Source organism: Pipistrellus kuhlii, unplaced genomic scaffold (assembly GCF_014108245.1).
Source record: "Pipistrellus kuhlii isolate mPipKuh1 unplaced genomic scaffold, mPipKuh1.p scaffold_m20_p_12, whole genome shotgun sequence".
Classification (NCBI taxonomy): Eukaryota; Metazoa; Chordata; class Mammalia; order Chiroptera; family Vespertilionidae; genus Pipistrellus; species Pipistrellus kuhlii.
In genome coordinates this window covers 1,581,946-1,608,978 of record NW_023425427.1, presented here as the reverse complement: position 1 = coordinate 1,608,978, position 27,033 = coordinate 1,581,946, and the positions used below count along the sequence as shown (strand labels likewise).

At 45.1% G+C, this 27,033-nt stretch overlaps 1 protein-coding gene across 3 annotated transcripts in view; it reads left to right on the top strand.

Moving 5' to 3' along the window:
- The window catches only part of ASTN2 (astrotactin 2), a 700,161-nt gene that overhangs the window by 558,764 nt on the left and 114,364 nt on the right, over positions 1-27,033 (top strand). For all 3 annotated transcript variants that reach the window (XM_045579858.1, XM_036432815.2, XM_036432814.2), the window contains 2 exons: positions 10,937-11,070; positions 12,823-12,971. In XM_045579858.1, the coding sequence (XP_045435814.1) occupies positions 10,937-11,070; positions 12,823-12,971 (283 nt within the window). The remainder of the gene's footprint in view (positions 1-10,936; positions 11,071-12,822; positions 12,972-27,033) is intronic.

Below are 27,033 nucleotides of genomic sequence, written 5' to 3'. Positions count from 1 at the left end.
AACCCACATCTATTGTGGAATGGCATATGGAATTTTTAAGAAAGACACTTCACAGAAATGTTGCATTTGTTCCTGCTGATTCTTTGTATGGAAAGCTTAAAAACTCTCCATATTTAACTGGAGGATGTTGAATATTTTAAAGCCAATAACATTGTCTCTTAAATCTCCTGGACTGCTTGCTCTCAGGAGCGAAGCTAGCTACTGGTTGGAGCATGCAGAGGTCAAGAGCACAAAATTATCCTAAGGCTCAGGCATAAGAGAAATCCTCTATGCTAAGATAATCATAGGGTGAAGGAGGAGAGAAAGATGCAACAGAATCAAGGTTCTTAATGTTAATTAACCTATGATAGACTAATTGATTAATCAATTTCAGGGCCCCTACCGTATGTCAGGGATTTAATATCAACAAAGTGGACAGAGCCCTAAACTCAATTTGTACTTACACAGTCTGTTAGGAGAGAGAAAGGAGCAGTGAAATGGATAATAAAATAGAATGTAGTAAAATAAGGCTTATTATCATGAAAAGTGCAGGAGATATGTTATAAAGGAAGGGATCTACCCCAGCTTTAAATATATATTTTTATTTATTTCAGAGAGGAAAGGGGAGAGAGAAATAAAAACATGGCCGAAGCAAGTTTGGCTCAGTGGTAGAGTGTCGGTCTGCGGACTGAAAGGTCCCAGGTTCGATTCCGGTCAAGGGCATGTACCTTGGTTGTGGGCATGTCCCCGGTAGAGGGCATGCAAGAGGCAGCTGGTCGATGTTTCTCTCTCATTGACGTTTCTAGCTCTCTATCTCTCTCCCTTTCTCTCTGTTAAAAATCAATAAAATATATATTTTTTAAAAGAAATAAAAACATCAATGATGAGAGAGAATCATCGATAGGGTGCCTCCTGCACGCCCCCCTACTGGGTAGGGATCAAGCCCACAACCCATGCATTTGCCCTGATGGGTAATTGAACTGTGACCTTCTGGTCTATAGGTCCTTGCTTAACCACTGACCCACCCCAGCCGCGCTGCCCCAGCTTTAGAGGGTTAAGGAAGGCCATCTGTAGGAGGTGATCTCCCAGCTGAGAATTGATGGATTAGTCTTTGAGGAAATTATTGGATGGAGGGAGAGTGTTCCAAGGAAAGGCAATGGCATGTAAAAGGCTAAAAGTGAGAAAGTGTAGCTGGAGAACAGAGTAGGAAAATGGTATTGGCAAGAGGCGATGCTGGAGGGAGAAGCAGAGACCTGAGATGTGGAGGGGCCTGACATTAGTATGAAGGCATCCAGTGAGAAGCGGCAGGAGGCTGTGTCCATATGGGCCCATCACGGTGGGCCCAGGTCATCAGGGCGGCCCAGAGTCTGGCCCGGAAGCCAGAGCAGGCAACCTGGGCTGGCTGCCTGGGGAGGATCAGGCAGCAGATAGGGCGCATCCGTGGGAGGATATCCATGTACTTCTTAAACACATGGTTTTGCCAGAGGTCAGGGCCTCAGACATAAGAGCATTCAACACCCTAATTTTATAGATGAGATAACCAGTCCCAGCATCGGGCCAGCATCGCAGTTACTGACAGACCTGGGGGAGGAGCTCTCTTTCCCAGGTTGTTCCCAGCTGGTAGAGGGCTCTGTGTCCAGCCCAGAACCTGGACTCACATAGCATGGAGAAGGCTCCCCAGATGCCAGATCCCCAGATACCATGTGGGTGGGAGAGGTATGGGTTGGGGAGGGATGCCCAGGACCACATATTTGGGAAATGCCATGTTTTAGTTTAGACATTACCTTCCTGGGCTTCCTGGTGACCATTGGCATGTGAATGGCTCTGAAAGTTCTATCTGGTTTTGTTTGATCTGGTCTTTTTCAAATTTATTTGACCACCGATAACCTTCCTCATCACATCCCCCAGGTTTTTTTTTTATTTGTTTTTTTAATTCAAATCAGTTAATATTCCCCTTGAAGTCATGTCCCTGGAGACACACTTTGTTTATTTTTTTAAATATATTTTATTGATTTTTTACAGAAAGGAAGGGAGAGAGAGAGAGCTAGAAATGTCGATCAGAGAGAAACATCGACCAGCTGCCTCTTGCACACCCCCTATCGGGGATTTGCCCGCAACCAATGTACATGCCCTTGACTGGAATTGAACCTGGGACCTTTCAGTCCACAGACCGACACTCTACCACTGAGCCAAACCGGTTTCGGCTGGAGACACACTTTGGAATGTTCTGGAGAAGAAGGACTTGGAAATGACCAGAACAAGGTTACCTGATCACCTGTCTCCTCCTGAGAATGTGCCCTGCACCTATCTATATTCTGTAGGAGAAGGATGGATGCAGGGAGGAGGATCCAGCCTTTGGACTCAGACTTGTGTTTGGATCCTAACTCCGAGTCATCCTAGGTTCCTGTCCATAGTGCTAGTCAGCTGCTCACAGGAACCCCAAACTTGTTATAATGTTAACTTTTTCCAGCTTGCATGGAGGCAATGCCACCTGGTTTGCAGGCTTTCTGGGAGAATTACACTAGCTCATGGTGAAGCCTTTAGGCTTTGGAATTCGAAGAAAGTGCGTTTGAGTTTTGCTCTTCCAAACTGGCTGTGTGACCCAGGAAAGGACTGCAAACTTGTCGGGGCCACAGTCTCATTCTGTGTTTCATGTGAGAGTTAGGGGGTGGAGGAGCAATTCATGGTATTGTGGTGGAAATCAAGTGACTCACTTCATGGCCAACACTGAGCTCTGTGTCTGGCATATATATGCTCAAAAACCCTCACTGTTATTGTTAGTGCATTAAAACCTAGCACTTCATCTTCCACACGAGATGGATGAGAGCCGAAATACGGGGCGAACTGACAAGAAAAATAGCTCCTCGCCCGAGGATAGTATAACCCTATCATCTTGTGTCTGTACATCTTGCGGAACAGACAGCTGACAGAGCCCCGCACATGAGCGTCTCAGCGGGCTGTGTATTTATTTCTCTAATATTTTTTCATTAGCCGAGCTAAGTGTGGCAAGAGGAGGGGTCTGGCTGGCTCTAAATGTCTTCCCCCTGTCACCCAGATTAACAAGCTGTCCTGTCAGGCTCTCATCATTCAGGGGAGAATGGCTGGAAAAGCCAAGTTCATTCTGACAGGGGAAATTAGGTGTCGTTTGTGTGATTTATAGAGCCGTAGATTAAGCTGCACAGTTTCTTATATAGGAAATGGGTCCCTGCCAGCTAGTATTTTTTCAGTGTGTGGCCTTATGAATGGTGATGGGGGGGGGGGGGTGGGACAAGGGAGGACAGGGGCTTGGAGTTAGAGATTTTGCTCTGCTGCATTGTATCTGGGGGGCCTCTGGGCTCGTATCTTCTCTTCTCTGGCCTTACCCTTGCTCATCTGTGAGGGGTATCACTGACAGGAAGAGCTGCTGCTGTGCAGGTTGTTGGGAGTCGTATGGGAATGGTTAAACACTCTTATTAATGTGCTCTGGTGGATGAGAATACAGCTCATGATGGGAGTGTCTGAGAGAATGGGCCTCAGGATCTAATGACCTGAGTTCAAGTTCTTATTCTCTCGCTTTTTAACTGGGTGACTTTGAACAGGCACTTTTGCCCTCTGCACCTCAGTTTCCACATCTGCAAAATGGGAATGGTACCAGCAGGTTCTGCGTCGTGAAGTCTATGGGCAGGATTTCTCGAGATAATGTATTTTCAAGTGCTTAGCACACTCTAGGTACACGTGTTTCCTGTCCTAACAGCATAGCATATTCATGGCTTAAACCCAGATCCAGAGACAGGAGACCTCATGCCGTGAATGTTAGTTGAAAGTTTGTTTTTGCCAGATTCTTGTGGTGTAAACCCAGGCAACTCCCTTATCCACTTTGAGCCTCTTGGCCTGCGAAGTTGTGAGGCCAGTATCGCCTGTCAGGACTCCTCTAGATCTGAAATGACAGGGACCTGTGACAATGAGTATGCACTTCAGAGCCCTTCAGCTCCTAAAATCTTCAAGAGCTTGAGGTTCTTAACTTCCTTTTGCCCAGCTGCTCCTCAGTGGCTACCTTTCCAAGCAATCTTTCAGGATTGTTCAGAGGTGAATTACCTGCTCTTCCAGTTTATTTATTGCTCTGTAATCCCCCAAATCCCAAATTCATTACAACAGCAATGATTATTGTATCCTGTCTAAGCATGATGGAGACTGAGCGGACTGTGCTGGGCTGCTCTTACTCATCTCTCTCATGTGGTTGTAGCCAGCTGGTGGCCATGGCTGGAGCCATCTCAAAGGCTTCCCCTTCACATGCCCAGCAGATGACCTGGTTGTTGGCTAAAACCTCGCCTGGGTCTGTTGGCTGGAATAGGTCCATGTGGCCTTTCCATGTGGCCTGGACTTCCTCACAGCAGGGTGCTTGAGTTCAAAGAACAAGCATCTCTAGAGACATGTGGAAGCCGCCAATGTCTGGACCTAGACATGGAAGTAGCAACACTCTTATTTGGTCCAGCAATTGTAGAGCCCAGACTCAAGGGGAGGGACCCTAGATCCTACCTTATGATGAGAAAAATGTTAAAGATATTTAGGGTTATGTTTTAAAGTCACCACTCCTGCCTTTCTGCTCTGTTTGGGAATAAGCAAACTTAAAGCAATGAACATCGCCTACTTCACTCCCCAAATGTGTTCTCACACATGCTTCTCAATTATGCAGTCATCAATGTGTAACAAGATGACCAGTTCATCTCCTCATTATCTGGGCAATGGGGAGTGGGGGACTCCAGCCCTGTTCTCCAGTGCCTATAGCTACCAGGGCAATGAGTGATCAGCATCTCCTGCAGCAACTGCTACAGAGCTTGCTGATGACCGAATGGTAATGGCCCAGGTAGGCCCTATCCCAGAGGTCTAGGCTAGACTATGAACCACTCTGTCTGCCTCTGCAGAAGCATTGCAGTGATGTCCTCCTCAATCCTTGCTGTGTTTTCATCAACCCCAGGTCCTCCTGACCCATCAAACATGTGGGCAGCCTGGGCTTAGGAATTAGTTTCCCTACAGCACTAGGATGTCAACCACTTTTCTCTCTCTTTCTAGGGCCCTAGGAGGTTGTTATTTTAGACCTTCAACCACTTTCTTGGGAAAAACTATCAACCCACTCTCCAGAGAAGTAATCTCAAGTATCTTCAAAAGGGATTCCATCTCTATACCCCACCCCAAACCCCATTCCAATGACTTCATGGAAATTCATTATTTTTTATAATAACCAATTGCTTTTCTGTCATCACTTTTGCTAGAAGAGTAAAACAAGAGCAAGTCTAAAAGTTTAGTCCCTGGCAGAGCTCCTATCACATGTTTCTGGAATTCAAGGGACCCTACTATGTGTTGACTCTTGCCTAGAGCTGGGGATATGGAGATAAACCAACATATTTCCTTGGCCTGAAAGAGTTCACAGAATGATAAGAAAAAAGGACCCATCCACAAGCAAATTGCAAGGAAATGTGCATTGTGCAAAAATGGATGAGTTGCGGGGGAGAGACAAAATCTACCCAAGTGTGGCTGGGTCCTGGTAGACAAGAAGTTTCCTAGAGTTCAATAAGGAGCAATAGAGAACAGGCATTGTAGACAGAGGCAGGTTCTGAGAAAAGGCTTGGTATAGAACAATGCATCACTAAAAAGATGGTACGTGCTGGATCACAGAGTGGGCACAGTGGGGAGAAGATGGGAGATGAGCCCCAGGATGAAAAACAAAGGGCTTTGAAAGTTTGGTTAAAGAATCAGAGGTATTACCCAGATGATGGTGGAACTTCCGAAAGGCCTGAGAAAAGGGGTGGAATAAGCAGTTTTAGAAAGCCCGGGGAGAAGTTGCCTGAGGAAGAGGCATTACTGACTAGTGTGGAGGAGACAATGTAGGACCAGACAAGAGAGGTTGGTTTTAAGACAAGAGATGAGAAAAGGAAGGAGCCAAGGCTAATGTTCCGTTATTGGCTGGAGGCACCAAATTGATGTCCAGTGTCTTTAAGGTCCAATAATATTCACTGACATGGGAGATGCAAGTAATTTAGAAAAGAAGAGGATCACATGCATATACACAAAAAATACATATTTAATTCAATTCAACAAATACTGACTTATGTTATCTGCTAGGTACCGTGTTAGGTGCTGATGGGAGTCAGAGGTCACAAGGTAATAATAACTTTGTCTCTAGAAGGCCTTTCACCCCAATCGCAATGGGTTGGGCAGTCATAAGATCTATCTTGTGTGGCTAATAAAACCCATTAAACTTTGAGTGAGGGCTTCAAGCCATCTTTCTGATCATACCGACTAGAACCCTCTTAATATCAAAAACAACATACTTGATGTCAACGCCCGAGTATAATTTTTAGTGTGAAATATGCAGTTATTGTAAGTGTACAGTATGGAATTTAATTCACGGGCTTGGTGACATTCTATCTAGATGGCCCCAAGTACCTTATTCAAATATGGAATGTTTATTTACAGCTTAAGATTCCTAAGACATCGTCAACGTTCTTAGAGCTGGAAGGGCCACTTCCTGTGTATCCCCACAGCCTCTTGTGTGTTATTACTTCACAACACTTGAACCATATTAATTGTAATTGTGTTTGTCTTCGCCATGAAACCGTGAGTCCTTTGAAGTCAGTGACTGGGACTTTTAATCTCCTTTCTCAGCAGTTAGGCAGCCACGTGATTTGGAGTGAATGTTTATTAAACTTAATTAAACCTTCGAAAATCTATCTTCTGTGTCCTTGTTTTGCAGATGGAGAAATCGAGGCTTCAAGACTAATTTATGCAAGTTCAAATAGGAAAGTAACAATGGAGTGAAAAAGAAATCCTAGTTTTATTTTGATTGCTTCACATTATTTGTGGCCGGTTTTTTCCTCCTCCTGCCCAGCTCTGTTTGCTAGCTAATTAGCCAGAAGTTGGAAGCATTTGCAAGTAGTGGAAATGCAAACCTCCTTTGTTATGAGAAGCAATGGCCATGCAAATAGACCCCATAGCCCCATCTTAAGTGCAGGATTTGTTTCTTAAGTCCCTTCACTTACTCAAAAGTCAGGAGTCAACAATGTCTCCCGTGTAAGGTTTCATTCCCTTCCGAGAACACACACAGACACACACACAAACAACGCATGAGCACGTGGTGGGAGCAGGGCAGCTGAAAAGGATGTTTGGGATGAAATCCTGGCACGCATAGTTCCTCTGTGACCTGGGAAAGTCAGAGGTGCCAGGATTCAGATGGACTCCCGTTCAAGTTCTCACTCCTCCATGCTCCTCCGTGAATGGACGCCCATCTCCAGGGACCATTTTTGAGGATTAGAAGGCGGAAGAGTGGTTTTGTCACAGAGTTGCTCTGTTACCCTGGACCAGCCAGCCAGTCTTTCTGAGCCACTGTAGCTACATCAGAAAAACACATTAGATGAGATGATCTGCAGAGCTCCCCCCCCACCCCCCGAAGCTGGAACATGCTATGATTCTCCTCCCCTGAGAGCGAATTGGATTCGGATGGAGTGTTGCAAGGGCTGAAGACGCAATGAGACAGCAAGCCTGCGCTGACACAGCGCTGGCCTCCACTTGCTCTGTCAGGGCTCCCTGTCTGATGTGGGCCTTTTATCAGGGCATATGTGCGCTCTTGTCCAGGGCTCGCCTGGCGGCTGCTCCAGTCCTCACTCTCTTCCTCGGGGGTTTGGGAAGGAGCCAGTGGATGTGGAGACTATGCACAGACAGGATTTCTTCCCAAGAGTTGCTTGGATGGTGAAACAGAGTCCAGAGAGATTTTCTGTTTTGTTTTCCACAAGCTCAAATGACTGTTGAGTACGGAACACGCAGTCACACATGCACACACACACACATACACACACACACACTCCACACATGCGCGCACACATGCAAAAACACAACCACATACACAAAACAGGATGTTCTCTCTGCTCTCCTTGCTGGAGGCTCAGGCAATCTCCCACCATCTGCGTCACTTTCACCCAAGGCCGGGATTGCACCATTATGGTAATTGAGCCCTTCCTGCTGGCTGGAGATGTTAGAGAATCCCCAGCCATCAGCAGTTGTGCTTGGTGGTAATTCAGCTAGGGGGAAGCAGCCGAGGGAGGAAGCAAACAGCCTGTCAGTCAGCAGGACCGCATGCCATCCCATCTGGTTGCAGTCCTCGGAGAGTGCCCCCTCCGATGCAGGTAGGGGAGCAGACACAGCTTCTGACGCGTGGCGGGAACAGCGCTATCGCTATGTGCCAGATCCTGGCTCACATACCTGACGTGTAAACATTGGGTGGAATATATTTATATACACTAAAAAAAAAAAAAAAAAGTTGTTTATCTGAAATTCTAATTTAACTGGGCACCCTATTTTTATTGACTAGATCTGGCACGCATGCTCAGGGTTAATCCAGGGCCCTCCCTGCATGGCGGCATGGAAAAGATCTGAATTTGTGAGTCCCAGAGACCTGGGCTGGGGTTCTCCTTCCACCACGTACTTGCTGTGTGATCTTGGGGAAATTGCTTCACCGCTCTGATTCCTGGTTCTCTCAGCTGAAAGTGAGGATCATGATGTCTTATCTCAGGACTCTTGTGAAGAGGACACTTTTAAATGCCTCTAAAACACCTCACCCTGTATGAATTGGGTGTTCTATGAATGTTGGCTTTTATTATCATTCTTTTTCTTTATTTGTTTGGATCACTACCCTTAATTCAAAAGAAATTACATCATTTGTTTGTACCCAAGGAGAGATATGGAGTAGAACATGAGGCAGGAATAACAAGTCTCCTAGTCACAGGCACCATAGAAACATGACAGTGCTTACCCAGTAGCATGCTTGTACACACCTTCTGCTTCTAGATCTGTGTTCCGGGTCGCTCAGGAGGTGGACCCGGGCCCATGTACACAAATGTGCTGTGTTTGAATCTTTGGAACAGGGCAGCATGGAAAAAGTGACACCTTAGTTATGGGCAGTATGAACTTTCATTTAAAAAGTGGACATAGTTTGGTACCTAGCAAAAGTGTAAGAGATCAGCATTCTCTGGAACCCCTAAGTTTATTTTATTTTTTATTTTTGAATTTTTTCTTGATTTTAGAGGGAAAGGAAGGGAGAGGTAGAGAAATATCGATGAGAGAGAGAAGCATTGATCGGTTGCCTCCCAAATGCACCCCGAGTACTCTGACTGGGGATCCAACCTGCAACCTGTGTGTGTGCCCTGACCGGTAATCGAACTGGCAGCCTGAGTGTACTTTATGACACTCAACCAACTGACCCACAGTGCTGAGTTTTAAAAAGAGCTGTGAAACAGTGTGAATCCCCAGCGCCTGAAATATCAGTGTAAAGGGGGTGACTAAAGTGTGAAGTACATCTGAGCCAGAGTCTCTGATTAGTGTTTCAGCGTCTCTTCTTTTCTCCAGTAAATACTGATTAAAGGACTGAACACACTCATATGATAAGGCATGGGTGCCCTTGGTGGGACCCAAATGTGTTGGGTGAGACAAGCAAGGGAATATGGTGGCAGGCGGGGCCTAGTGTGTGCTGGTGGCTAGGAGAAGAGCATGATCACAGGCTGAAGAAAGTCAAAGAGGGGTTCCCAGAGAAAGGAATGTTTCACTTGAGACCCAAAGAGTGAATTGGGCCCTGGCCAGTGTGGCTACGTTTCTTGAGCATCATCCTGTGCACAGAAAGGATGCTGGTTCAATTCCAGGTCATGGCACATGCCTGGGTTGTGGGCTGAGTTGTAGGGGGCAATCAGCATAAAGCAGCTGATTGATGTTTAACTCTCACATCCATGTTTCTCACTCTTCCTCTCTCTCTAAAAAATGTAAGTAAAACTAGAGTGAATTGCCAGATATCATACGAGGGGCTGGATAGGGTGGCAGAGTAAAACACCAAAGAGAAAAGAATGTTTTTCAAAAAGGCCACAATGCACAATGCAATTAAATAGAACATTGGTCATCATTTAGAACAAGAGCCAGCAAGCTCTGAGACTCAGGCCAAATTTAGCCTGCTGCCTGTCTTTGTAAATAAATTTTTATCGGAACACAATCAAGCCCACTTACTTAAAGCATTGCTTGCGTGGCTTCTATGCTACAAAGGCAGAGGTAAGTAATTGTGGCAGAGACTACCTAGCCACAAAGCCAAACATGTACTGCCTGGTCCTTCACAGAAACAATTTGCAGTCTCCTGATTTGGAGCACATGTCACACAGGCAGAAAGTCACTGTTGGTGGTGAAGTTAGAGGTTGCAGGAAGGTGGATGGTAGCATGAACAGGAATGTCAGAGGAGTGGTGATAGGTGAGACTGGACTGTTTAGGCTTTGCCTTGAGGGCCATAGGGAGCTTCCGAAGGCGACTGAGCAGGGAGGTCAGACTTCTACACAAGGCAGTGTAGCCAGGGGTTTGAGAGGACTGGACCTGGAGCCAGGCCACCTTGGATCAAATCCCAGCTTCTCTCTGACCTACTCTGTGCCTCGGTTTTCCAATTTGCAGAACGGGAAACAACCATAATGATCTATAATAATAAAAGCATACTATGCTAATTATAACAGATGTCCTTCTGGATGACCTTCTGGATGAAGCCTGGGCTGTGAGGGAATTCCTGGTCCCAGGTACCAGAGGGAAGCCGGTGCTGGCAGCAGGGAAAGGAAGGCCTACTCTTGCATGAATTTCATGCATCCGGCCTCTAGTCATTATAACAATATATACCAATCGTGTGCAGTGGTAAGGATGAAATAAGTTAAGGCATGTACAATGCCAGGCCCAGAGGAGGTTCTCTCTGGATCCCATCTCAGTGAACATTCTGGCTGCCGGGTAGAGGACGGCTCAGAATGGGAAGACCTGGTGGTAGAGTGCTAGGTGGGGATGTAGACACCAGATGGTGTCCTGTGCCCAGGAAGCTGCTCTTACCATGTTGGCTGGCTTCTCTCATGGCTGTGGGCCCCTTCAGGACGAGTCTCCACCACCGCCGTCACTATTCCTCTGTCCTCCTTTCTTGCAGGCCTTCAGGAGCGCACTGATGAGCTCCTACTGGTGCTCAGGGAAAGGGGACGTGATCGATGACTGGTGCCGGTGTGACCTCAGCGCCTTTGATGCCAGCGGGCTCCCCAGCTGCAGCCCCCTCCCACAGCCGGTGTACGTATGTATGGCCCCTCCTCCTTCCGTCACCCCTTTTCATGACCTCACACCCCTGAACTGCCAGTCCCAGCCAGGATTTGCTTCTGTTCCCAGGGGACCTCACCAGATCGCTGGAGTCTCTGGGGCCTGCCTCCTCCTTTAAGAAAGCAAAGGGCTTTGGCAGGCAAGAAATTAACTCAGGGTCGACACTGATATAGCAGCATGTGCTTTTATTTATTTATTTATTTATTTATTATTGATTTCAGAGAGGAATGGAGAGGGAGAGAGATAGAAACATCAATGATGATAGAAAACCATTGATCGGCTGCCTCCTGCATATCCCACACTGAGGACCAGGCCCTCAACCAAGGCATGTGCCCTTGACCAGAATTGAACCTGGGGCCCTTCCGTCCACAGGCCAACACTCTTATCCACTGAGCCAAACAGGCTAGGGCAGCGTGTGCTTTTTAAATGATGTTACTTGGTGCTTTGTAACTTCCTTGGCTCATCCACTCAGCAAAGGTTTGCTGGGTGCTGACTGCTGCTTTGTCATCCCCTGGGTGGGACAGTGGGGCCACTGAGATGGAGAAAGTGTAGAACCTTTTCTAAGATTCATTCAGTCCATGAATAATTTTTGAACTCCTGCTACGTGTCAGATACTGGGGACTTCATCAATAAATGGGTCGGGCAAGGTCTGTAGACCTAGGGAGCTGACCATTTAGTGAGGGGAGCAGATGTCAAAGCAAAAACAGGAAAATAAGATACAACTTTTTAAAAATTAAGTAAACACATGAAAGCAGAGCAAAGAGTTGCAAATGGAGAGAGTGATGTGGGGGTGCTTTACTTGGAGGGGAGGAAGGGAGGTAGTCAGGGAAGCCTGGATGGGAGACAGGAATCACGTTTCAGGAGAAGGAAGAATGTGTGTGAAAGCCTCGATGCAGGGAATCTGTGCAGAGGGTGGGAAGGACAGGCACCTGTAGCGAGGCATGCAATCAAGAGGGAGAACACTGTGAGGAGCCCACATAGGGAAACCAGAGTCCCATAACACCTCCATGGGGTGAGAAGAATTACATTGTAGGATGGTCCTTAATGAGCTAGTGTGAAAAGACAGCAGAAAGACACCCAGTTGAGGATAAGCAGTCACCATCATGGCTCTGTCCCCAGCTAGCTGTGAGACTTGGTGCAAATCATTTCCCTTTCCTGGGCCTTACTCTTCCCATCTGTCAAATGGGGGAAGACTCTCCCCTCTCTGTGAGGACCCTCCCAGTTCTGACCTTTAGTCATTGTTAGTTGTTTTTTGCTTCATAGAAGGATTCGCCAGGATGCCCTGCCCTCTGTGAAGGAGTGTTCACTTAAGGATCTGAGAGTTGGTTGATAGATTGTGGGATGAAAAATGACAGAGAGATGGAAAGCTACTGTGTCTGAAGGTGCTGCCAGTTGACTGGACAGTGAGGCATCATTGAGAAGATAGTTTAAATAAACAAAAAGCCATTCAACTTCCTGTGAGCACATACTGTGTGCTCGGATTAATTTACTGGATTCCACATTGATTCTGAAAGGTAGTTCTTCTTAGTCCATTGTATGGTGAGGCAATGGAGCCTGAAAGAGGTCTAAAGCACCACCTATGTTTATCAAGGTGTTGTTGGCAGTGTGTTGAAGCAGGGTTTTAACCCAGGCTGAGTCCTGTGCTTTTAATCTTGGCACATGCAGACTCTTTTGGGGCCCAGCCCATGCCAACTGGAAAACAGTCTTGCCTGTCACCCCCTCTAGGCTGCGGCTGTCCCCAACTGTGGAGCCCTCCAGCACCGTGGTATCCTTGGAGTGGGTGGACGTTCAGCCAGCAATTGGGACTAAGGTCTCTGACTATATTCTGCAGCACAAGAAGGTGGATGAGTACACAGACACGGACCTCTACACAGGTAAGTGGAAAGTCCACGGCCTCCTCTAATGTTAGGACAGAGGGAAACTAGGAATTTCTAATGCCTTTGGGAGATTTGGTGTTATGTGGCCTGAGAAGACATTGGGAAGTTTCATTGCCTGATGTTTGTCACCTAGCACCCATACCTACACCTGTGTGCTTTTTTTTTTTTTTTTTTTTTTGTATGATTTCAGAAGGGAAAGACAGCAAATTGTGGTTGGAAAAAAGTTCTTATTTTGAGTTCTATCCTCAATGTCATATGTTAAAGGGTTAATTAATTCAGAAGAGGATTTGGCCTTATCTCATTATCTCTGGGACTGAGATAAGGAAATTAAAGGAATTGCCTTATTTAGTGAGATGTGCTGAGATAGTTATCTGTAATGCTGGGGAAGTAAGATTGAGACCCCCCCCCCAAAAAAAAAGATGAGCATCATGGCCTTTATGAGTGTGCACAGGGTTGCAATTGAGAGCACTTTCTGAATTCTTCTCAAAGTGTGGCTTGGCTGATGAGGTATGTCGTCCTGGAGGTTGGGTCTGGCCGGGCAGGGCTGGCTCTGGGGCAGGTTGAGAGCCTGGGGCCACGGGAGCATGGCTGTGGCCATGCAGGCAGGCCTGGTGCTGGGGTGTCAGAGGCCTGGGTCTGTGGTAGTCACCCTGGTGTTGGGCCCAGCCAGGAGCTTGGGTTTAAGGGTGTTTGTCTGGAGCCTGGATTTATGGGAGCTGATTGGGAGACAGGGGCCACCTCATGCCATGGGAGCTAGGAGGCACCAGGTTAAGTTGGGGGCCTGGGTTACTGGGAGCCTAGTGCCATGGTGCTATTATACTTGGGATGTGAGAGGCAGTGGCCACTGGGGTGTACAGAGGCCTGGGTTCCCAGGAACTTACACCTTGTAGGCTCCACCTACAGCCGAGGGGGCCAGGCTGGCCTGGGATGGGGCTGCTCTGAGGCCTTTGGTGGGGTCTGGTGCTCACTTCCACAGGGAGGGTTTCTCTCAGTACAAGCTGCCCCAGCTTGGGGAGAGGTTATGGCAGTGATATGACTCTATCTCTCCTACCTTCCTCAATGCATCCTTTCATGTTTGTACTTTACCCAAGTGCTACAACCCTTTGCCTGGAGACCTTAATTCTTGTGAAAGTATTTTGGGGCATGGATGAGGGTGGGGGTGGGGATGAGTGCTGGAAATTCCCATGGCGCCATTTTGCTAGTATCATCCTCCGAATGATGAGCCACCCTTGTTTTAGGATTGAGTAAGTGAATGCTAGAGAGGTATGTGACTGTCCCAAATTCCCACACCCACCAAAGCATGGGGACCCAGACTCTGCGCGCCCCCCCCATCTGTGGTCCTCCCAACTCAGCACCTGTTCTCCATCTCTATGTAACAGCACCGTCGAGGGTAGAAGACTGAATGCTAGTTTGCTGAGAGGTTTTCATTCTGTTTTATTTTAATTAGAAATGTTTACTTCATTTTCTGTATCTATTACTTATGGTTTATATCGCTCAGTTTGTTAATATGGCAATTACATCATTGGATTTTCAAATGATGAAGCAACCTGGAATACCCCACATAGTCATGAAGCATTATCCTTTTTTATATATTGTTGGACTTGATGTGTTCAAGTTTCTGTAGCATTTTGGCATCTGTGTTCCTGGGGGATTTTGTCCTATAGTTTCCTTGTCGTGCATGCTTTTGTCTGTTTTGCTATCAGAATATTTCTGGCCTCACAAAACGAATTGCTAAATAGTTCCTCCTTCTCAGTTTTCTGAGAGAGCTTTGTTAGAATTAGTAATATTTATCCTTGAATTGTTTGATAGAATTCAACAGTGAAGTATAGATGCTTCTCAACTTCAGAACACATATTATCCTGCAGGTGGGCAAAATCATCTGCCACAAAGCAGGATATAGGCAGTACAGAGATGGCAGGAATGTGGGCAGGAAGGTTACTGCCTCACCAATAAAGCCATTTTACACTTCCCACTTTGAGGCACAGTGAGGCCTGCTCCCTCCTCTTGTCTATCCCTGACCCCCAGTGATGGGAATCAGCTGAGAGGAAGGGGGGAGGGGGAGGGGCGCAGTCTCCCTCCACCACGCCTTGCACATAACAGGATATGTTACCTTCAGACCTTTTCACTTGTATTTTATGTAAAATGGCTCATGTGAGGGCTACAGTTGGAGGGCAGTGGTACCGTGGGCCACAGGGAGAGTAGGGGAAGTTCATGCACCCCTACCTTCCCCAGAGGGGCTAGACTCTGATTATTTGGGGGTGGGAGGCTCCTGCACTTTGCCACAGGCATGGAGGGTTCTCTCCCACCCCTCGGGTTGTGCTTTCTAAGAAGGTTATTTCCTCTACTCTTTGCCCATCCCCAGAACACAACTTGTTAATCATGTTCAATTTTTCTTACTATGCTGAGAAACCACAGTGACCACAATTAAAGCCACACACACACACACTTTACTTTCAAAATATGAACTAAAAACTGATAAAATTACAAAGAGAAATAGATAAATCTGTAATTATAGTCAGAGTTTTCAATACCAATCTCTAAATTATTGGACAAGAGGACAAAAAAAGTCAGGTCTAATTAGCATTTCTAGACCCTCTACATTATTTTAGAGTGGACACTGAACACAATGATAAACCATATTTTGGGTCATAAACCAGTCTCAATAAATGTAAAATGATTAAATTCACAAAACAAATTATGTTTTCTAATAGAGTGGAACAAAATAAAAAATCAATAACAGAAGATACCTGTAGAATCCTCAAATGCTTAGAAGTTAAGTAATAAGCTTCTAAAAAAAATACATAGGTCAAAAAAGAAAACAAAATAAAAATTTTAAAGTATTTTGAGCTGAATAAAAATACAATTTATTAAATTCTGTAGTAAGTCACAAAAGCAGTAATTAGAGGAAATGCCTATATTATAAGAAAAATCTCAATAACTTCATCTACCACCTTAAAAGTCCAGAAAATGGAGGGCAAACTAAAGCTTGCATGAGCCAGAGGAAGGAAATAACAATTATAAGAATAGAAATCAATGAAATAGAAACTAAAGGAAATCAATGAAATGAAAGCTGACCCTTTGAGGCTATCCATTACGTAGCTCTCTAGCCAAATTGATGAGATACAGAGAGAGGTAAGATAAATTACCAGTGTCAAGGATGAGAGAGTGATATCACTAGGAATTCTGTAATAGATAATAACAGAATGTCACAAACAACTTTTGCCAGTACATTTTATAACTTATGTGACATGGACAAATTCCTTGAAATCCACAAGCTACCAAAGATCACTCAGTAAGGCACAGACAACCCGAATGACCCCGATAGTGGTAGGTAAGTAACTCTAGTCCCCATTTCTCCATCTAGTCCAGAAATGGAAAATCCAAGATTCTTCTTCTTGATAGTCCAAAAAAGCAGTTGCTGTGATCTAAGCATTTCTTTTTTCCTTTTTTGACACAGGTAAAACTACTTCCTTTTAGTTTCTTGACCTGAAGTCACCTCCCACAGATATTATCCCTCCTCCTTCCTGCTGTCATTCACAAGTTTGGAGATAATGACATAGTGTCTGCCTTCATCCTTACAGTTCCTTTAACAATTCCTTGTGTGACTTGACTTTCACTCTCCCCATTATCCAGTATTTCAGTGGGCAGTTGTCTTTAAAAAAAAGCTCCAAGCCCAGAATTACAGATTGTCCCCTATTTACTATTGGTCAACTTATAATTTTTCACCACTACAATGTTGCAAAAGTGACATGTGTAATAAATCATATGGATATTCAACACTATATTATAAAATATACTAGAGGTCCAGTGTACAAAATTCATGCACCCCAGCCTGCACAGTTTCCAATCAGGGATTCCTCTCAGGACTGCTGACTCCTGACTGCTCACCTGCCTGCCTGCCTGGTCACCCAAGCTTAACCCCCTGCTAGCCCTGTTGCCCCACACAGCCTGCTGTTCAGTCATTTGGTCATCCCTCACTAATCCCCCTGCCAGCCTTGTTGCCCCACGCAACCTGTATTCGGTCATCCATCTAGTTGTTTTGGTCGTGACAGACCTTGGCTTTTTATATATTAGGATAATTTGGGATCTTCCCACAGTGCCTGCCATTCATATTGTAGATAGATGTTCAGTGTTCACAGAATTGAATTGTAGGCATATCCATGTCTTAATTTTCCAACTCTGACATTAATTCTTTGAGTGTTCTGTGGTCCTATGGGTCTTATGTAGTTTTAGAGACTAGCTGAGTAAATAGTAGGCCTTCTAAAATATATAGAAGATTTGGGGTGGAATATGAAGAAAAAACCCACATCTTTGCTTCTGTGCCATCTTTTTTTTTTTTTTTAATTGATTTCATAGAGGAAGGGAGAGGTAGAGAGAGAGAAACATCAATGATGAGAATCATTGATCAGCTGCTTCCTGCATGCCCCCTATTGGTGATTGAGCCCTGACCCAGAATCGAACTGTGGCCTCCTGGTTCATAGGTTGATTCTCAACCACTGAGCCACACTTGCCGGGCACTTCTTGCCATCTTTACAATGTCTCAACCATCTGCATACTGACCCTGACCCAAATTCAAGGATTTCAGCTTATTTGACTGAAGGTTTTTTTATAGGAGCATATAAGCCTAATGAAGGAGTATGGACTTCAGAAAAGCTGGCTTCTCCTTTGAGTTTCTACCACATCTCACTGAGAAATCTAGGGCCAGTCAACATCCTTCTGAGGTCTCAGTCTTCCTCTCTGTGGACGAGGGAAGATACCATTTACTTCCCAGGCTACGTTGAGTGTCTAATGTAGCACAATTCTTGGCACAAAAAAGTTACTAGTAAATTTTAATTGCTTCTCATTTTCTTGAATTTAAAAAAATGAAAAGGAAAATTAAATGTTAGGAAGAAAACAACAAAATAAGGTCCAAGACTTGTTCTGGATAGAGAATTAGTATTACACATTTGGCCAGGTGAGGCCAGAATAGGGAAATATGGACATTTTCCTTTGATCTCTCCTGATTTTTGCTGGCAGCTGATTGCAGTGCTGGAACTATTTATTTATGTGTGAGCTCACGTGTGCGTGTGTGCACAGATATACATGCATATAAACAACATCCCCCCTCACACACACACAAGCACAGGAGCACACACTTTATGGCTGCCATCTGTTCTACATGCTTTTGCACTAGCTGTTGAAATGCTAACTCTCTCCTTGTATCCTTCCTCTGCTCCCAGCCCCCTGGTTTGGTGTCCACTTTGTCTCCTTCAGAGCAGCCATTGCTCTGTTGGTTCTTGGACTCTGTTTGGAAATCCAAGCATGAGTAGCCTCCTGTTCCAATTGTTTTTGAGCAAAATGAGATTTGTTTGGGGGGATAGGGAGGGGGGCGGTGGCTGAATTCCCCGCATGCTAATCTGTCATCAACATTAAAAACAGACGTTTGGTTCTTCTGCGTGGCCTCATCAGAGCAATTGACCTGGGTTTCAGCCTCTGGGGCAGTGGTAGACGGAGGGGGGGTGGGACTAAGAAGGCACCGTGGCACAAGCAGATGGAGTGACTCCAAATCCCTTTTGACCTATGGAGAGGGAGGCTGAGGAAGGGGAGGGGTTTATCCAGAGGGCACACACATGATTTAGTGGTGGAGTCGGAGTTAGAAGAGGGGCTTCCGTTTCTTGACCTGCTTACCTTCTGCACCCCCCCCCCCCAACAAGTCCAACCTTCTACCAGTCCTTTTACTCCCAATGTGGCTTGCTCTGGTTGAGAATAAACCGAGAGGCAGATAGAAATTAGGAGATAGGATGGGGTATCTAGCCACCAGATGCCAGCTGTAGAGCTCTTTGCCATCACTGCTATTACATATGCTAACTTCTGAGAACCACCACGGCTTCGAGTAGCTGGACCTTGGCCGCTGAGTGCCGTTTCCTCATTGTAGGGGTCAGAAGACTGGAGACAAGAGGGGAAGGGTCTCACTCAATATCATAATCTCTTATCACATTCCCCTGCATTTCCTTGGTCATCTGCTTGAGTTTTCTTTAATCTTTTCAAAACCAGAGACTCTCTCTCCCACCAGGGGATTCCAAGCAGCAGCTTGTTTGGTTCAGGGCTGGGAGGCCTAACCACTGGGAGGGCTGTGCTGCCCTCCCGGAGGCAGCAGGCCCTTCCACCATCCCCCACACTCCGCAAGGAAGACAGCTGCATCTGGCGCTGGCCAGTGCCCCTTGCTGTCCTGGCATCTGGGAGCCTGATGGTCTGCTCCCCAGATGATCAGCACCAGGCCCTCCTCCTGCCAACTTGCAACTCTCATCTCTCGTTCTTCCTTTCTCTATCCTGTCCTGACGCTCCGCCACCTTCTTTTTCTTTTTTTCTCTGTATCCTCTCTATTTCTATCTGTCTCTTCTTCTGTCTTTTACACTCCATGCCACCTTCCGTCCATGTGGCAGCCTGTCTTTTCCTGTTTTTGCCTCTCTAAGCTGGCTCAGGTAGAAGCTGCTCACTCATCTAGATCTGGATCAAGAATATTGTCCAGCCCAGCTGATGTCGCTCAGTGGTTGAATGTCAACCTATGAACCAGGATGTCATAGTTCGAGCCCGAGTCAGGGTACATGCCCAGGTTGTGGACTCCATCTTCCCCTCCCCCCGGGGGAGCGGGTAGTGGGGAGGAAGGCATGCAGGAGGCAGCCAATCAGTGATTCTCTCTCATCATCAATGCTTCTATCTCCCTCTCCCTCTCCTTTCCTCTCTCTAAAATCAATAAAAATATATAAAAAAGAAGACTATCCAGAGTGATTAGAAGACGCCTCTATCCCAGTCCCACTTTAAATCATCTCTCTCCCTGTTCCCATTAAATCTACCACTTAAAAGACAGGCCCCCTCATGCCCACCATCCTATCTTAGACCTTAGACTGGGGACCTTCTCATTTGAAGGGGAGCAGCTATGGAGGTGAGTTTGTGTGGGGAGTAACTTAAGATGAGGGGCAGCAAGACCCCACACCTCCCCCTCACCCCCCATAGCTGAGAGCATGGTGGCAGCAGTAGCCGAGAGAGCAATTCTATTGGGGCTGTGTATGAAATCCTGTAGAAATGACACACAGCTCAGGCAGCATGGCCACGGCTGAAACACACGCTTTGTCTGGGAAGCTAGAGGGGCCCTCGCCCGCCTGCTGTCTGCCTGCGCTGGACCAGCTTGAGGGGGGTGATGTCATTGGACACAGGCCCCCACTCCCTCAGCTAGCATGGAGGGAGGGTGGTGAGGAAAATATGTTTTACAGGGTGAGGTACAAACCAACATGACTGCAAACATCTGGAACTGATATTAGGTCCTCAGAAATTGTTTCTTTCACTCCAGCTGCTCCTCGGGTGAGAGGTTTCTAAAGTCAAGGGCCTCCAAGGAAAGAAGGAACCTGGAGGGTCTTAATTCTTTCCATGCCACCCAGCCTGCCCTCTGTATCACAGTTTTTATTACAGCCCGCAAAGCATACTCCCTCTTGCCATTAATGTATACAGAGCTCTTACTATGGTCCAGAGCCTGCGGAGCCTGCTGGGCATGGCCTGGTCACAGATAGGCATGGCTCCTGTCCTCATGGAGCTTATGGTCTAGAAGGAAAGAGGTGTAATTTAGCAAGAACCTACACTAGAGATAGGCATAGAGCTAATTCAGATGCAGTAAGAGCATAGCATAGAGTCTTCTAACTCAGTGCATTGGGGTCAGTAAAGGCTACCTAGAAGAAGTGACATCATTATTGGAGATTCTGGTCCCAGTACTTTGTCATATCAATAAAGGCCTCAAACTTGAGACTACCAGAGCCCAGGTGGAGCTCACCTCTCTGGCTGAAAAAAGATGCTCTTCGGGTCTCACTTCCTTTCGCCACCACTTTTGCCATGCTTGACCTCACAGGCAGCTGCTCATCACAGATGCCAAGAGAAGTTACTAGCTTTTCCTCTGCATGCTCTGATACTTCCTACAGACCAGGGAGGAATGATGGTAGGAGTCTAACTTCCATTCAAAGATTTTTTCAAGACAAAACCCACCCCACTTTTCGCCCATGAAATCCAATCATTCAGCAAAAGGTAAAGTCAGATACAGTCCAGACTTGATCTTCTTGCCTCAACTGGAGGTGATTCTCCAAGCACTTAAGCTATTTGTTCGCAGCTTTCTCTCTGTGCTCTCATCATTCCCACAGTAGGTGAGTTCACATCCTCCTGCATGCCCTGTCCAACAATCCTCTCTCATTTCCTTACCCTGCTCAGCTCCTGTGAACTAAAGTCATTCCATTCATTCCACCTCTGCCACTCAATCCTAGGTCCTATCATCACATGATGTTGTCCCAGCAAGAACTGATAGTTCAACATGCTACTTTCTGACCATCATCTTTTATCCTGCCAATTGTATTGATTTTCCATGCCTAATATGCATGTCTTTAAGTGTAATAGGCCTTCCAGTCCCTTCTTATCACTATTCTGTCTCCCTCTTCTGGTTCTGATTTTATTTTATTTTATTTTATTTAATCATCTCCTTAACGGTGTTCAGTGGACTGAATATTCCTGTCCCCCCAAAATTCATATGTTGAAATCCTTACCCCAAGGTGATTGTATTAAGAGGCACAGCCTTGCCCAGCCAGTGTGGCTCAATTGTTAAGAGTTGACCTATGAGTCAGGAAGTTAGAGTTCAATTCCAGGTCAGAGCACATGCCCAAGTTGTAGGCTCGATCTCCAGTTGGGGGCATGTAAGAAGCAGTCGGTCAATGATCTCTCTCATCCTTGATGTTTCAATATATCTCTCTCCCTCTTCCTTCCTCTCTGAATAAATAAATAAATTATATATATATATTTTAAAAAGGTATAATTTAAAAAAAATAGGCACAGCTTTCAGAAGTTATAAAAGAGACCCCAGAGAGATCCCTTGCCATCTCTGCAGTGAGGAGAAGGCCATCTGGAGGAAGTGGGCCCCTCACCAGATGCCACATCTGCTGGTGCCTTGCTCTGGGGCTTCCTAGGCTCCAGCACTGCAATAAACATATTTCTGTTGTTTATAAGCCACCCAATATGTGGCTTTTTGTTACAGCAGCCCAACCGGACTAAGACACTATCATGGAGTCCATGCTTCGATTTTTATCCCTGTTCACAACCTGCCGATCTTTCTCTCCTTTCTGTCCTTCAGTTGCCCAGTCATGTGGGTGGGTGCAGCTCTCCATTTCCTGTGCCCCTGCACACAATCAGCTAGAGAGAAGCACACATGGAGAATACTTGATTCCAATGCATCATCTGTCACCAAAGTCAACAGGGCCCTTCCCAGCTGCCAATCTCATCAATTTACTTTCTTCATTAACATTGAAGGCCTTTCACCCTACCCCTCCCTCTTCTTCATGAGATAACCTTATCTCCTCATTCAGAGAGAAGATAGTACAGGGAGTGGTTCACCTTCTAACCCACCTGCTTCTGTGTGCATACTCTTCCCTTTCCATAAACTGTGAGAGGTACCCGCCTCCTGTCTAATGTTAAACCCTCTCTTGCATTGTTTTCTATACTTTCACAGCCTTAGGGATTTGCATGTCAATTGTCTCCCCCTGTTGTATATTTTTACATTCTCCTTATTTAGTAGATTATTTTTTACCGTCCTTCAAATATGCTTGTAAGTATTTCTTTTTCAAGCAAAGAAAAAAACAGATTACTTCATCTCCCACCACCATAACTATTTCTCTCTTCTGCTGGATAAACACACTTCCAGTGGATGAATTCGTTTTTTCACTTGCTACTCATTCCTCGGCTTATTTCACTATCTCCTGCTACCACCACTTACTGAAGCCCTTTATCTCCAGAAACAGCTGTGACCTCCACATCATTAAATCCCATGACATCTTTTGTTGTTATTGTTGTTGTACACTTACTTGATATCTTTGAACAGTCTGCAAGGCCAAACCTTCTCTCCTGAAACCTTTGCCCCTCCTGGTTTCTCTGGCCCCACATGCTGCTGATTTACCACCTGCCTCTCTGTCTCCAACTCGGCCATCCTTGTTGGGCCTCTCAATCCGATCGTTAAATCTTCATTCTCCTTAGATGTTAGACTTATTTCTTCTTTGTTAATCCAGTGGTTGCAATCGATATAATCACTGCCCTGACATTTTTGTTTCTACCTCATTCTCCTAAGCTCTCTACCCATGTCCAAATGACTATAAGCATCTGCAGTTTGATGTATTATAAGCGATTCAAGCTCAACACATCCAAAGCTAAACTTGTTACCATCTGCCCACAAACATGCTTCTATCCAAGTGTTTAGTTAACTCTCTCTGTAACTGGTACCACTATAAATTCAGTTTTTTCCTCTTGTTTATCCTCATATTAAACTCATAACCAGGTTATTTGGCTTTGATCTCCATTATCTCTTCCTTATCAGCTTTATTGAGATATAATTGACATATAACATTGTCTCTTTTATATACTCCTTTCTTTTTTCGCCTAAGCCAGCATCCATCTCTTGCAGTCACCTTGTAATTAGTCTTCATTTTTAACCAGTTTTACCACTATTTTTTAACCACAGTTTACCACCACTTTTTACCCTTCAGTTCTAAAGCCAGTTACCCTTCAAAATACAGCTTTTGATCCAGTGCCTAGCACAGTTCCTGGAACACCTTGGACACTCAATAAATATTTGATGAATAGATATCTGATTTATAAGTATTGCTTTCCTAATTTAAACCTTTTAAGAGCTTTTTATAATAACTCTTCTGACTGAATGGAAACAAGCTGACAGGACCTAATAATTATGAGTTATTATTATTGCCTCCTTCTCCAGTCTTTTATCTACTCTTGATATCACCAGTGTTCTTTGCTTTGTGGGTCTTTAAACTCAGGTCTCAGCTTAAATGTCACTTATACAAATCTGTAGATTGGATTTGCCCTTTCATGGATTATGTAATTTTTTTTTTTTTTTTTTTTTTTTTTTTTTTTTTTTTTTTTTGCATTTAACACTGTGTGGTAGCACTTACCACAATTATAATGACTGCATTTTGGCTTGGAGGAAGAGAAGGTGGAGCATTTGCTGAACCCACTAAAACACTAGCTCCTTCAAATGGATGTTATGTTTATCTTTTTCATCACTCTGTCCCCAGTGCCTAGTGAAATGCCAGGCTTGTAGTAGGCAACCAATGAAGACATGAAGTGTGAGCAGGAACTAGTGAGATGAAGTGAAGGTTGAGGGGTGGATGAGGATGGATAGTGTGCTTAGCAAAGGGATGAGCATATTCAGTGGCCTTAAGAAACAAAAGGGCAGTGTAGCTAAGTATAAATTTTGAGTGGTAGAATTAAAAGGGAAACGACTATAAAAGGAATGAGATTATGGCAATGTTTAAGGAATGCTAAAAATAAGTTTTAGCACCTGGTTACTCAGCTGAAGATTAAATGAAGGACCTTTGAATCTATTATCTTTCTCTGTTTTGTTTTGTTTTGAATCCTCACCTGAGGATATTTCTACATTGATTTTCAAAGAGAGAAAGAGAGTAGAAGAGAGAGGGAAAGACAGAAATATGGAATGAGAGAAACACATTGATTGGTTGCCTCCTGAATGCGCTCTGACCAGGGCTCATGCTAGGGAGGAGCCTGCAACTGAAGTATGTGTCCTTGACCAGAATCGAACCGAGGACCCTTTGGTTAGCCGGCTGACCTCTATTCACTGAGCAAAATAGGTTGGAGCTATTCTCTCATTTTATTCACAAATTTATCCTTCCAACTAGGAGGTAATTACCATCTCCATTTTTCAGATGAGGGACTTGAAGATCAGTTTTGTGAAGTTATTGGTTGAAGGTCACACTTCAAAAAATAGTGGGGTCAAGAATTGAATTTGGGTCCCCCTGAATTTCAGATCAAGAATGGCTGAATGGTCATTTCTGTAAAACGCCATTGCTCTAAGAAAGATTTCTGTGTTGTATCAGGGGTAGGACTAGGTAACCCAATCTGTAGGATTGAGATTCAGCTTCCTGTGCCCAGCTGGCTGGTATGGGACTAAGCAGAGGCATCAAAGAGATAACCTAGTGGTGAAAATAAACACAAGAAAAGGAATTCCCTCTAAGACGTTACTGATTGACTTTTTAAAATCTTTGTAAATTACTTTTCCATCACACCTTAAGTCAGCCCTCTTTTTCTTTCCCACCAAGGCCACTCCAGATACTTTCACTATAACTTATTCACCAGGCTTCCCTGCCTTTACTTTTGCCCCTCTATTTAATTTTTCCTCATGCTCTCAGAGTCTTATCTGTCTGTACATGTTTCCCAGAACACATTCCCCATATGTGAAGGTATTAGGGGGAAAAATGAGAACTAACCACCAGTACTTACCAGCGCCGTTGTGAGTAATAAATGAAACAACGTACAATGTATGCCGGGCACACAGAGGACATACAATAATCACTCATCCTTTTATACACAATCACTTATCTGTAAGGATTGTCCTTAAGCTAGAGGTGGCAAACATTGTCTAGATATTATGTTTAAATTTTTTTTAAGAAGTTGCTGTCTTTGAAATTTGGATGACTTTTACATGAAAATCTGGATTCCTGGCTGGAAAAGAGTAGGTTCTAGCAATCATGGACTCTGATTCCCCAATGGGAGTAGAGGGTTGTAGAGGTGAGTAGCAGCTGCTCACTTTATTGAATACCTGGGAGCTCTAGTTTGTGATAGGCCCCTCTTTGAGGGTGTCTGACATTCAATTCCCCTGTAGATATTTGAATGTGCCATCTCTAACTTAGACCTGGTTCAGAGACCATCTTCCCTGAGACTTTTGTTTTCTCGGACTATTTTTGCCTGTTTGCTCATGACATGGGTAGGATGTTGAGCTGACTGTTAGACAGAAATGTCTTATTAAACAGAAATGTCTTATTAAAATTGCTCCCATCTGTGAATGTTTGCTGTGTGTCTAACAAGACCTCTGGCTGCAAGGGTCTCTCTCTCTCTCTAGTTCATCGTTGCATTCATTTGTTCACCCTCTTAGCAGAATTTGGCGTAGGTCAGGAGCCAATCAGGTAACCACTCCAGGAGTACACTGAATGAATGAAGTAGTGTTGGCGTGATAAGCTCACGTAATCCTCAATAACTCTGTGATGAAGTTATTGCTGCTATTCTTATTTTCACAAAAGTGGAAACTGAGGCTCAAAAGTATCCCACTGGCTCACATGTTCCTGGATTCCTAAGATATCCTACTTACAAGATCCTTGTAGATCAGTTAAGCCAGGCCCCTCAATTCAGACGAAGACACAGAATCCCAGAAGCCAACGCTCCAGTCCTCAGTCTCTTAGTGAGTAAGTTCGGCTGGCACATAGACAGGATATCCTGGCTGCCGGCCCAGCATTGGTCTCCTTGCCATGAGCCCTCAGGGATATCCAGGTTGGATTTGTCCACAAATCCCAGTTCCAGTGTTCAGCCACTTCTTGGAATTGACTTCCCTCTTCTTGAGTCATCCTGTCCTGCCTTCCATCTCTGGGAACATCCCTGGAGCCATAGGAGATGAGATCAAAGAGTCATGTTTATCTGACCCCAAACTCCTCAGGGAGAGCTCAGTTAGTTACCCTGTCCTGATCTGGCCTCACCTGCCCTGGTAGGAAAAGGTAAGAGTGGATTCCCCTGAAAAAAGGGAATTGGGCTATAACCAACAATGAAGACTGGCTTATAAGAAAACAATTATGGGCCCCATTTTAATATCCCTTTAATCCATAATTGCCCGGCTTTTCTCCAGCTCATCTTGGGAGACCATTGACCCAGTTAAAAGCTTCAGTTACAAAGATCATCCATGATGTGGGAGATCTTTCCAGCAGACCAGAGTTCTCTGAGAGTGTTCTCTTCATGATTGCAAAGGCCTCTTAGAATCATAGGAAATCTGAATGAACCACAGAGTTCAAAGAGAAACCTCCACTCAGTACCCCACCCATCACACACCCCTCAATCACTGAAGAGTTATAAGACTCAGAAAAGAGAAGTGACTTGACTGAGGCCAATCAAAGTTCATGAATGTCATTGTGTGGGTCCTACAAGGCATAGAAAGAGTCCTGGAAAATTTCTGCCTGCAACACTAACAATTCTAGTGCCAAAGATT